Genomic DNA, 14,175 nt, shown 5'->3' with positions numbered 1-14,175 from the left:
TGAATTGCTATTAAGAGACTTATTTGCTTCTATTTTGCATTGTATCCAGGAACAATTACGCGAAGGCATGAAGTGATGGAATTCTAGTTTACTTCGATTCTGCTATTGACTCTACTCTGTCATTCATTCCCCAGAGGTAGTATGTAGGATGCCAGTAGATCTTGTCTTTCTGCTAGACGGATCGGGAAGTATCGGAGACTCCAACTTTCAAGTGACCAAAAACTTCGTCGCGACCACAACGAGCGATTTTCAAATCGGTCCAAACAACGCTCAGGTGGGCATAGTTCAATACGCAAACTGGTTGTATGAGGAAGTTTCTTTAAACCAATACAAAACTCTAGATGAGCTGCTACCTGCCATTTACAACATATCCTATTGGGGTGGAGGTACTTACACTGGCTGGGCAATAGACTACGTGGTCAACGCAACTCTGACGGAAAGTCGTGGTGCTCGTCAGGACGTACCCAAAGTAGTAATAGTGGTGACAGATGGACAGTCAGCGGACGATGTCCGACAGCCAGCTCTGAGGGCCAAGCAGAGCGGGATCATCATGGTGGCCATAGGTGTCGGCTCAATCTATGACGGGACGGAGTTAGTAGAAATCGCCACATCAAATGACACAGTGGGCACCGTGGCAAACTACTCACTTCTAGAGAAGCTGAGAGAAGACATCATTCCGATAGTCTGCGAACACGTTATCCTGGCCCTACCCACAAGAGCAAACTCAGTAGTGCTGGACATCGGCATGGCTGTCAATGAGGTAGATCTACTTGAATTTGATCTAAAACAATTGCTACCGCTTGCAGAGCATTTGAACAGAGCTTGTGCCAAGACTACAAGGTGCAAGTGGAACCTAGTGTAGGGCTTTATAATATATACTGAAATGGCTAATTTTAACTGCCACTTTCATAAATGATGTTTCATGTATGAGTCACACAATACATACTCAGTAACGATAGTTCACCTTTATTCGTGGGGTAACCTATATCCGTTGTTCAAAAAACATGGTGATTAGGGATGCAGTGTATGTTTTCCTCCTGTTCTATCTCTTTGTGTCGGCACCGTCTTAACTGTCAATGTCGTGAGGTACATATTTTTGGACATAACATTTTAATCAATGAATGTCTGTTTAAATGTCCTTTACGAACCTATGTTTGTTCTAACGTTTCTATAGTTTACCGATGAGGTGAACGAAACCTTCCGAATCGTTGTTGCAAACCGTCTGACGATCTACTGCCAGAGGCACGTCCTGGAGTTCCAGGCATGTCGACGAACAGCACTCCGCGCCAAACGATCGTATGCAGTTTTCTCTTGAATATGTATCCTATCGCTTCATTGCTTTGACTTAACATGTATGCACTTTAATGACTTTAGCGTGTAAAACATTGTACATATATTGTATTGATATATATTGTATGAATTTGTTTAATGAAATCAACGATAATACTTCGATCCGTTCTCCCTTCATGCCACGTTAGAGCAACATGTCATCAATGTGTTGGTTTCTTTTGGAGTTTCATTTTTCTTATAACTTGAATGTTTCTCTTTTTCTTATAGATAGACCGCACTTTTTTTGCATTTGAGAGAGGACAATTTATTATAGATTGTGCCAACCAAATTTGAAACTTCAGTCACTTGATAAGCCTGGCAGCTATACTGTAATGATCTATTTGTTGAAACTATCCATTCCAAAATTTACGGCGATGACCAAAATAAATTGAAAACAATGCGTTCTCTAACTTCTACATTTCTAAAGAAAGTTTATTGTGCTGAAATGAAACCTTTATGTAACTCTTGATGTTCGTCTATTTGCTTATTTCGCCAGGGCATACGACTCATGGACGTTCCGCTCAGAAGACGTTGTCATCTTGGACGGTTTTCCCAAACCTTTCATCTCACCGAACCGCACCACACTGGCATTCCGGCTACGTGCTCCACCCCGACCCCACGGGGAACTACACCATCGTCCCGGGTAACATACTCCTGTTGATGATGCAGCACAACCAGGGGAGGGTGGAGGAGTCGCTGGGATGGAAGGTGGTTCACGGAATCTACCCTTACAGTGCGCAACTGCCTGCGGAAGGTGAGTGTTATCTCATGGTGGTAAACTTTGAATTGACTTCTGTAAAATGCATGACGTCTGACCTCCACAAACCCAACATATGATAACTTGGGCCATCTATGTATGTGTATGATATAATATAATAATGATGTTATTGATTTATCCTAATTGATTGATTGACTTTATATGTGTTATGAATTGTATTGTATAATATGATATGTTTAATGATGTTATTGATTTATGCTAGTTGACTGATCAACATTATATGTGTAATTTGTTGTAATGTATTTTGATATGTAGAGGACTCCAGGAAGAATAGTTCGATGTAACTAATGGAGATTCCTAATAAGCAAACAAGATGTTGTGAGCTGACAGTTGAGTGAAAGTTGTTAGTATGCATATTATTTCATATTGATAAATAGTTTAAGTTAAACCCATCGCTAACTAAATACGATCGATCGAAATACAGTTGAGGCATTCCATACATATGACGGTTGCTCACATGAGAATTGTTAAGTTTGGATCAGTTTGTTGGTGGCTGGTCAGTAAATCATAAACGTGCAAAGAAAAGAGTAAATACAGGATAAAATACGCGACAACATAATGTCCTGATAAAGCAAGGCCTATTTCTTTGGTTGGAGGCTTCTATGTTGTTGACAACTTTGTCGACCTTGGATATCTTGTTATCTATTTTTCCTCAGATGTTGAAACTGCAAATGTGCCAGATGGACCGGATGAACAAAACAACCATCCAGACAACACTCCCAACACCCGTGTGGTGGTCATCGCGATTGGAACTGTAGCCTTGGTGATAGCGACGGTCGTGCTCTTGGCGCTGATACTAAGGTACGATTACTTTTATCTATACTATTCCATATTACAAAGTTCTTCATCCAGAACCACATATTTACAAGAGCCGACGTATCGGTCACCTTGCTAATACAGACTAATATAGACCTGTTGTTCTTCACGCTGCAGCTAAGTGTCGCTGCTGCATGCAGGGTTACAAATGCAGTCCCAAACGTAAAGTTCCAGACAGAAAAGCTGCCCTCGCCCATGCGTTTTTCTAGAATTTAAGAGCAAATGTCTGTAAGGATCAAACAATGGTGGCAAAGGTCAAAAAATAGATTTGGCTCATATTTTGCACAGTGATAGTACTTGGTCCACAACCCCTCAAAATAGCTTTCTTTTAGATCAAAACTCCTTGTTGCCATGGTAACGGGCAAACAAAGTTTTCTGGCCATTTTCCCCAATTTTCGCATCTCAAAAACACAGAAATCAGCATATTTTACGGCACTGTCTCGGCAACACCTTTAAACCTATCATCAAAACAAAACAAGATCTAAATAGACCAACATTTTGGCTTTTTAAAAATTGTTGTGAAATTTCCAAAGTCGTACATTTTCGTTCTTGGGCAGCCTGAAAACAGTGCAATGTTTCAAGCTTCAAAAAAATTTGATTTTTGGCCCAACTTTGTAACGCTATAAGTGCCAAGCTGGTTGTTTTTTTGGCTTGAAATTTGTACCATATATAGATCCTTAGAATATCTATCAAATGCATTGTTGCAAAGTTTGGGGTCTTGTTTGGTTGTCACGTGACTGTCCCCTAAAGTAGGCCACTTTTTGTGTTTGGCGAAAATTGTGAACTTTAGCCATGTTTAAAGTACGCTACGTGAAGAAGTAAAATATATTTCTAAATCAACTTCTTATCAAATGTGGATCTAAGTATTGCCTATCAAATAAATGCTTGTAGAGTTTCGGGTCATGACGTTCAGTCACGTGGTTGTCCCTGAAAGTAGGCCATTTTTTTGCATTTGACGAAAATTGTGAATTTTAGCCATGTTCAACGTACGCTACGTGACGAAGTAAACAAGGATTCTTATTCAACTTCTGATAAAATGTACATCTATGTATTGTCTATCAAATAAATGCTTGTAGAGTTTCGGGTCATGACGTTCAGTCACGTGGTTGTCCCTGAAAGTAGGCCATTTTTTGCATTTGACGAAAATTGTGAATTTTAGCCATGTTCAACGCACGCTACGTGACGAAGTAAACAAGGATTCTTATTCAACTTCTGATCAAATGTACATCTATGTATTGTCTATCATCTAAATGCTTGTAGAGTTTCGGATCATAACGTAAAGTCACGTGGTTGTCCCTGAAAGTAGGCCATTTTTTTGCATTTGACAAAAATTGTGACCTTTAGCCATGTTCAACGTACGCTAGATTGCGAAGCAAAATAAAGTTCTGATTCAACTTCCTGCCAAAGGTAAATCTATGTATTGCCTGTCAAATGAATACTTGTAGAAAATTACATCATGAAGTAAAGTCACGCGGTTGTCCTTGAAAGTAGGTCACTTTTTTCATTGGACGAAAATTGTGAATTTTCAAAGTACGCTACGTGTACCCTGGTATCCAGCCGTATTATAGTTCCCGAGTCTCTTTTGTCCTCTTCGCAGATACATATTTCACTCGTTCTCATTGAATTGTAAATAATGGCCTTATTGACTACATCATTTAGGTATAAGAGGATGTCCCTAGGGACACTTAAAAAGTGGGCAGCTTTTTACACCAGGTCAAATAGAAAGCTTAGAAAGCTTCGAACAATGCTAACGTTCGTTACAGTCATTTCTGTACAACATTTTGTTATACCCCCTTTCCACTAGGACGGTGCTCTCACGGCGCTCTCTCTGCGACCTCAAATTTGGAAGAGCGCGGTGAGAGCGCGGTGGGATCGCCAAGGTCGCCATGGGAGCGCGCAGAGAGCGCGGTGGGATCGCCACGGTCGCCATCACCTCCGCGACTGTTTTGAACCTGCTCAAAACAGTCGCCGTGAGAGCGCCGTGGACGGCGATCCAACGATGAGCGCAGAGAGAGCGCCAAGAGCGCGCGCAGAGAGCGCCGTGAGCGCCAACGGAGCGCACAGCGAGCGCGGTGAGCGCAATAGGTCTCAACAGTGGTTTATGATGCCAATTTAGCTAGGACGGCGCTCTCATCGCGCTCTCTCTGCGCTCTCAACTGCGGTTTGTGAAGAAGTATATTTGACACACACAGAACCCGAAGAAATGTTCAAAATCTACCTGTAATGTACAATTAAACAAGCTGAGATGGAATAACCAAGGTTTAAAAAAACAAAGGTTTATCATTTCTCAACCTATTTTTAAATTTCAACATCATGACATTAGGTTTTGTTGTTCTTCATCTGTGCATTTAAATTATTGAAGTCCTATTTTCAATAAATCAAAGGGTTTCAGTGATGTATGACTTACACTAATAACGTAGCATGATAAAGAAATTTATGGTGAACAAGATACATGACAGATTTAAGAAAAAAGCAGCAAGACAAACGTGTATATTTCAAGCTTAAAGACTGTACAGTGACCAAAATTGGATTTGTTTACATTACAGCCTTGATTTTATACTTTGTTATGTAGGACGTAAAAGGAAGACTTCAAGGATACCAGAATACACTTTTTGTCAAAAGGTTCGTTCTTTATCTCTGAAATTCGTTGAGTAATCTTTCGAACTTTTGCTAGCTCATAAAAAGATGCTGACATTTGAGTTTTTTTCGCGGTGAGAGCGCGCTGGGGTCGCCGGAGAGATTCCACTTGAGCAGTTTTTCTGGCGTCGCGGCGCTCTCACGGCGCTCTGGCCAATTTTCCATCGCAGCGAGAGCGCGGTGAGAGCGCCGTCAAGTGGAAAGGGGGCCTTAGGTGGGATACAAATGGCAGTCAACAACCCTTCCTTGTTTCTTTAGAAAGCCAGAAAAACTGCATGTGCAGCATCACAAAAACGGTCATTTCTTGTCTTATACGTGGATAGTATAACAGTGGCAACTGGCAAACAACAAACTGGTGGTGGTAACGTTTGTTACCGAATTTGGCAACAGGAATAACCCACGTCACACAGCCTCCAAGATCAGTGACAGTACCAATCTGGCGTTATCAGGCAAAGGGCCTGCTCAGCTGGTTTCATCTACCGAACAATCATTCTGGGAACTGAATTGTTACATTTTTGGCTACTACTTGAATTCTTCGTTTGTTATCAGGCGACAACCATTTTTTACGGGGGTGAAATTCCACCCGTGGCTAAGATAATCTTCCAAGCCATCAACCAAAATGAATCTTTTGGAAAACATTCCAGGGATTGTGGAAAAATGAAGGAACCTGTGATTTTGTCTAAAATTTGCTGCAAATCAAGTCGCAAAAGCAGGCGACAGCATTTTTACATTTAAATGAGAACGAGCCATTTGCGAAGAGGACAGAAGAGACTCGCGATCGGGAGCTATAATATAGCTGGATACCAGGCTACACTACGTGACGAAATTAAGAAGAATTCTGATTAAACTTCTGGTCAAATGTACATCTTTGTATTCTTAATTTTCTTTCTTCGAATAAATGCTTGTCGAGTTTCGGGTCATGACAATTAGTCACATGGTTGTCCCTGAAGCCAGGTCACCTTATGTGCTCGACAAAAATTGTGAATTTTAGCGCATTATAGAACATAGCTGAATTTAAAACGACATCTTAGTTACATTATCAAAATTGATATTTACAATTATAACAGAGTCATCGCTTAAGTAAGCTTTAATTTAACACTGTAAGCCCATTATCAGTCATTGTAGTACCAATATGATATGCATTGGACATTGACAATGTTAAAAGAAAGAAACTGTTCAAGAGGCATCTTCTCTAAAGTAACAGAACCTCCTAACAGCATTTAGCTAACTATCTGCCCTACTTCAGGGAGCAACTGCACCGCAAAGAAAGGCGACCCCAAGCCTTACTAACACTCATTCAACAGACAATGTTAAGGGCTACACAGAGTCAGTGCCAGTAAAGTATTTCAGTTCCCCAATTCGACAGATTTAACTACAGCCCTATATGGTGATTTCTGGCCAAAAGCAAAATTTGACCTACTTTCAGGGACAACCACGTGACTAAAAGTCATGATCTACAACTCTGCAAGCATTCATCTGATAGACAATGCATAGATGTACATTTGACTTGAAGTTGAATAAGAATTCTTGTTCACTTTGATACCCAGCGTACTTTGATCAAAGCTAGAATTCACAATTTTCGTCAAATGCAAAAAATGGCCTACTTTCAGGGACAACCACGTGACTGAACGTCATGATCCGAAACTTTGCAAGCATTCATTTGATAGACAATACATAGATGTACATTTGACTAGAAGTTAAATAAGAATCCTTGTTTACTTCGTCACGTAGCGTACGTTGAACATGGCTAAAATTCACAATTTTCGTCAAATGCAAAAAAGGGCCTACTTTCAGGGACAACCACGTGACTAAACGTCATGACCCGAAACTCTACAAGCATTTATTTGATAGACAATACATAGATGTACATTTGATCAGAAGTTGAATAAGAATCCTTGTTTACTTCGTCACGTAGCGTGCGTTGAACATGGCTAAAGTTCACAATTTTCGCCAAACACAAAAAGTGGCCTACTTTAGGGGACAGTCACGTGACAACCAAACAAAACCCCAAACTTTGCAACAATGCATTTGATAGATATTCTAAGGATCTATATATGGTACAAATTTCAAGCCAAAAAAACAACCAGCTTGGCACTTATAGCGTTACAAAGTTGGGCCAAAAATCAAATTTTTTTGAAGCTTGAAACATTGCACTGTTTTCAGGCTGCCCAAGAACGAAAATGTACGACTTTGGAAATTTCACAACAATTTTTAAAAAGCCAAAATGTTGGTCTATTCAGATCTTGTTTTGTTTTGATGATAGATTTAAAGGTGTTGCCGAGACAGTGTCGTAAAATATGCTGATTTCTGTGTTTTTGAGATGCGAAAATTGGGAAAAATGGCCAGAAAACTTTGTTTGCCCGTTACCATGGCAACAAGGAGTTTTGATCTAAAAGAAAGCTATTTTGAGGGGTTGTGGACCAAGTACTATCACTGTGCAAAATATGAGCCAAATCTATTTTTTGACCTTTGCCACCATTGTTTGATCCTTACAGACATTTGCTCTTAAAAAGCATGGTTTTAGTGGAGTTGGACACAATTGTCAATACAGTCAGCGTATGGTTTGCAAAATTGATATTCCCAAAAGGCCATGGTTGTTTGCCTACTTCAATTAATTGTTTTTTTTTTGAATCGACAGAGCAAAGAAGCAACCAATTACCACCACACCCAACCATGAAGCCGGCAAGGACACCAGCTTGGACTCGACCATATCCGGTCACGTGAACGGGGCGATGGAAGACTTGGATTGACAATACAATTGACAATATCAAGATGTACATCTACGTATACGTATACATTTACAACGTATGTGAACATGGGACCGTAATTCTTTAAGTCTCTTGAAGATTGTATAGCGCTTCTTGTCAATGCCAAACCTGGCAGCCACAATTTCATTTTATGATTTACACGTTTCTGTAATATGCATCATAGGTTTTGACCGAAAATAACGTCAGATCATTCTTAAAGATTAGCGACATATCATTAAATTTCAGCATTTTACATGATGCAGTATCACCATGCATAATTGAGTCAACATTCTCATTTAAACGTTCGTATGGCAACCTATGGGTTTATGGATGCCCAGTGAGCGTGTGTTCCACATGTTTGTTATTCCAGCCGTGAAGGCACGTGTTGCATTTTTCAATGAAGGGGACTATACCATAGTTCTTGCTTCAAAGGTAACAATACAGTTAATTGTTAAAGACAAATAGTATCTGAGTGGTATTCAGCGCCAAGAGAGTACTTGCTTGACATGGAATGTATGTACAACAGTCGTCTGGTTGATGACTGAGCATTATTTGCAAATAAAAACATCTCTCACGCACAATGAACAGTAGTTTTTTTAAGTGTAAAGGCCTCAGCTATAGAGCATTTAAAATGATGGCTAAAATGAGGGATCAAAATTGCTGCAAGCAAAGAAGCTTCATTCTAATGGATCAAAAGCGTCACCTAGCGGCCCTGACAAGCATTGCAACAGTTCACGGTCACGCGACGTCCTGATGAATTCTTCTTTCCAAGATGTTTGAGGTTGGATGGCATTCAAAACCACCAGTTCAGCACCAAGGACAGGTATGCGTTGTTCGTCTATCGTCGGTACAGTAAACGCGCGTTTCTAGCGTTGCATCTTATACCCCCATTCCACTAGGACGGCGCTCTCGCGGCGCCCTCACGGCGATGGCAAATTTGACCATCGCGGTGAGAGCGCGGTGAAATCGCCAAGGTCGCCGTGAGAGCGCGGTGAGAGCGCCGTGAGAGCGCGGTGGGAGTGCCATCGTCGCGAGAGTGCCGTCACCACGGCGATGGTATGGAGCCCTGCAATGCCATCGCCGTGAGAGCGCCGAGGATGGCGATGCAACAATGATCGCCATGAGAGCGCCATAAGAGCGCGGAGAGTGCGCGGAGAGCGCCAATAGGGCTAAGGCCCCCTTTCCACTAGACGGCGATCGTGCTGCGCTCTCACTGCGACCTAAATAGGATATGTGTAATCTTTACTTTCACATTTGGTATATGATACAAAATGTAAAAGTGTAACTGAGAAGACAACAAAGCCCACAAGGTGTAAAAAGATTCGTTTCTTTTCTATAGAATTCGTTGAACGATCTGTCAAATTTTAGGTCGCAGAGAGAGCGCGGTGAGAGCGCCGTCCTAGTGGAAAGGGGGTATAAACAATAGGCCTCATTCCACTAGGACGGCGATCTCACCGCGCTTCTCGCCGCGCTCTCAACTACAATTCGTACAATCTTTATATTCTTGAAGAAGTATATTTTGATGATTTTATTTTGTCAAATCATACTTTGTGTCCTGAATCACTTCCTAATTAAAATCATGGGTAATACAAATTGGACAACTACACATAACAATGCTTTTATTCAGCGTTTCGAATCACAGGATTTTTCCAGATTAGATATGACAAAATTGACGAGAAAGAACTCGGAGAAATGTTCAAAACGTAGCAGTGATGTACAATGAATTAAACTGAGATGGAATAATCAGGAACACGCAGGTTTAATATGTCTTGGCTTATTTTTAAATGTCAACAGAATAACATTTTAGTTTTCATGTTCTTAACCTGTAAATTGAGATTATGAAGACTTATTTTCAATAGATCAAATCGTTTCACTATTCTATAATTTACGATGATAACGTGGTATGATAATGATATTCATTTTGAACAAGTTACATGACAAATTTAATGTAACAAAAAAACAGCAAGTCAAACTTATGAGTTATCTTAGACTCACGCTGAGCCCTGTACAGTGAGCAAAATTGTATTTGTTTACAGCCTTGATTTTGTAATTTAAAATTGCGTAAGACGTAAAGGTATGACTTAGTAGACAATCAAATACCCAAAACGTTCTCTATCTCTGAAATTAGGTAAGTAATCTTTAAAGTCTTTGGCAGCCCATAAAAATTGCTGTCGTTTGAGTTTTCCGTCGCGCTGAGAGCGCGCTGGCGTCGCAGTAGAGATTCCACCAGAGCAGCTTTTTCTGCCATCGCGGCGCGCTCACGGCGATGGGGACAATTTGATATCGCCATGAGAGCGCAGTGAGAGCGCCGTCAAGTGGAATGGGGGCCTTAGCAGAGAACGCCAGAATGCGAACTATTGCAGTGCAAGAAAGAATTGCTAGGCGGCGCTTTTGGTCCACGAAGATAAAAACCGTCTTTGACTGACTAGATAGCTGCCCCTTCATCCAGCAGCAGAAACTACAGAAAACTCCTAAACAACGGGAGAACTTATAATATATAACAATAAGTCTTTGACTATTCCATGGGGCAAAAGCTATAATAGAAACTTGATCTCATGGCATTGGAATAGAGATACATGTATGAAGGGCAGTGTTGTATATACTTGTGCCCACTTCGGATTGTGACTCTGTAAACTGAAAGTACCCGCCAGGAGGAGCTTCTAACCAGGAATATGAACTGTGACAGTGTCCCTTTTCACAATTAGTCATGAACGTGGTGTCAAACATAATTATCAATATGAAAAAACAGCACGGGGGATATTTTTCCGAGTTCTTTTTCTTTCACCTCACTTGACTTGTATACACCACAATTAGCACTCCTACAACATACAGTCCTGACAATATTTATCGTCAGTAGTAGAGAATGCATCTACTGTTACACGTAACCAGCAATGTTGCTATACCCAAAGGGGCCCCAAAGCCATGCCTCTCGCCGTGACCCATGATTGGTTTAGGGTGAATCAACAACAATGTCAGTTTGAACACACATCACTTACTGGTATTAGTCTGTATTGTTCATTGCCTTTCAACAGAAATATCAAGTTGCTACCTTTTACATGCTAAATTTGTACCTTGTTAGAGTGTACAGTTCTTAGTACGTTTGGGTTTGAGGCACCCGTGTTGAAAACAAAGAATATCTAAAGATGTCTGCCTACGAAAATTGGGAAACCCGCGCAAGACGTGACTGGCCAAGTCTTCAAAGGATTGGGACCATCCATAGTCAGTACACTAGAACAAATATTACATCTGAAGTCAACAGCGAAGTAGGGCTTCTTTTGCAAAAGTATTATTATCTTTCCGATGTCACTGAAACGCTACGCCAACAGTACGAAGCGCTACTTCATCAACAACAGAAGGACGCCAACACTTGCAAGGAACTTAGGAATAGGTAGGGACATTTTGTGCATCCATGCTGACAGGCGACCGATCGTGAGAGAATATGCAACCCCACATGATCTAATTCAATATCGTGTGAGCAGTTTTATCGTAACATTTTGATTATGATAATTTAAGCTTAACTGTTTGCGCATAATAAAAATTGTACTAGCATGAAAACATCGTCTGCGTAGAATGTGACGATAGCATGGCGTCCGTTGCGATAGCATGGCGGCCATGAATATATAAATATATATATATATATATATATATATATATATATATATATATATATATATATATTTCGTTCACAAGCTGAAGATTTCATTCTTCTTCTCAGTGGATTTTTTGCGTCTGAGTTCAAGTTTTGTTCTTCCTTGAATTGTATGCTAAACTATATACCCTGCCTGACTGACAAAAAATCGTATAGCATGTAGATTTTCCATCCGTTTGCCTTTGTGATAGGCTTTCTAGGCGCATGAATGACGACATAGCAAGGAACGAACTGAGCCTTGAAAACACAAGCCCGAGGAGTCGTCCCTCGAACCTGGCGATCCGGTACCAGGAGCTGGAGACTGTGGAGTGGCTTGCAGCAAAGGAGGAGCTGGACACTGTTCATGGCTGTGGGGAGGAAGTCGTTATACAGTACCTGTGCGAGGTCTTTGTGGTAGGATTTTATAAGATGACGTCATTATAACACAAGTATCCATTATTGTATTTGGCAGAGGCATGAATACCTGGCCCGTTTGGTTCTTGGTTTTGTATGAAATAAATAATTATGATAGTAATGCACTTGTGGTCCAATGGATGTAATATATAAAGACACTAAAATACTATATACTACGAGTGATACCAGGACACTATCACGTACTATAATATGTACTAAACACTATATACTATTGGTTATCTACTAGTATAATGATAATACAGTTTCCCTGCGTGCCTTCTCTGTTTGGTACTAAAGCAGGAGTCACTCCATGTAGTGAAATGCTAATTAGGCAACAATGAATGAAAACATTCTTAGTGTAGCAAATCTAGCCATGACGAGTGATGAGAGATAATGAATGCAAAGTGGCAATATTTTGCCCCCCTCCCCGAGAAAAGAAAAAGTCCCCAAAAAAATCATGATCATTGTGTTACGTTGTGTCTAATTCTATCCCTTTTTTGTTTACTACAGGAGGCGATGAGAATATCAAATGAGACGATGACATTATTCACCACTAGCTTGGATAGAATGCTGTTAGAGCCCGTACAGGAGACTGGAAAGAAATACCCTGCAACAACGGTTGGTTGGTTAGAACACATTCATTTTTTTTGTTCCTTCGCATATATATATAGACAGCAAATCATAAAGTAGTAAAAAAAACAGGAAAATACACAGTAAAGCCAACAAGTTATATGGTATTTTTGGGCCTCCCCAAAAATTTATTTAAAATCATGATTATTTCGACATGGACTTGGTGTTCCAAGAAAAGTCACATTTTACAGCAAATCAAATTCGTTGTCTCATTGCAGTTAACGACAGAGGGGCAGCCATCCAACCAGAGCGTAGAACTCACCGACAAGCAGCAGGATCCGGACTTACAGAGGAGAGTGAAGGACATAATCAAAGAACGGTCGGACAAATGCAACATTGACGACATTATTAAGGTGCGATATTTTAATCGTAACACGTCTGAAATCCTTCAGCTTACTCAGCAAAAGGTATTGACAATAAGCTAAAAGGCATTAATAACTTTTACAAGATTTCGTTGCATATTTCATTACATCCAAAAGATGTTATCATTGCGGTTTTATACTATATCGTGTACTTGTTATTGTCAATTTACTTAGTTCAAATCAAAATCAATGTTCTGTATTGTTCACAGAGGGTCGAAGAATGCATGATGACCAAAGAGCGATATCGACACCACATTCCAAGCGGCAGCGGTAGAAGAAAACGTCTGGAAACGTACATATCGGAGTGCTGCCGGCTAGCCTGGAGAATGAACGTACAGACTCCCGCCATGGCCATTAGCATAGAAACGGACGTACCGTTTGATCCAGCTCTACACGAGCGCGCTTACGACTGTCAGTCATTCGGGGACGCCGCTGAGGTGATAGATTATTACGTTTGGCCCACACTGTTTGACGCAGAAAACCATTTCCCTGTTAGGAAGAAAGGGAGGGTCCACACCAAAAGGAAATAACCAGAATCAACGAAATTATAATGATGTCCATAAAGACACTTGTACACTTATATTACATTTAAACTTACTCTCACGTAACATTGACAATGACATTATAATTACGAATTTTACCGAGCCCATCTGGTCAGGAACATGAAAATAAAGATCTCTCAATTATTGAGTAGACTAATGACTCGACTGTTATAAACGTGACAGAGAAATGACTTTGAAGACAGTTTATTTCTCACGTCAATATTTAGAGGCAATGTTTGTTTTGAAAGGTATAGCGATTTGATCGCAATAAAGAAAATGAGTTACTAGTATT

At 40.4% G+C, this 14,175-nt stretch overlaps 1 protein-coding gene across 1 annotated transcript; it reads left to right on the top strand.

Annotated features, from left to right (window-relative positions):
• The first annotated feature begins 12,485 nt into the window (after positions 1–12,485).
• Positions 12,486–13,871, top strand: LOC118417804. Its single transcript, XM_035823575.1, has 4 exons — positions 12,486–12,491; positions 12,860–12,967; positions 13,198–13,332; positions 13,551–13,871. Exons 1-4 carry the CDS (start codon positions 12,486–12,488, stop codon positions 13,869–13,871), a joined length of 570 nt encoding a protein of 189 aa, XP_035679468.1.
• The last annotated feature ends 304 nt before the right edge of the window (positions 13,872–14,175 follow it).

This window comes from Branchiostoma floridae, chromosome 1 (genome assembly GCF_000003815.2).
Source record: "Branchiostoma floridae strain S238N-H82 chromosome 1, Bfl_VNyyK, whole genome shotgun sequence".
NCBI lineage: Eukaryota > Metazoa > Chordata > Leptocardii > Amphioxiformes > Branchiostomatidae > Branchiostoma > Branchiostoma floridae.
This window is presented reverse-complemented; position numbering and strand designations above follow the sequence as displayed.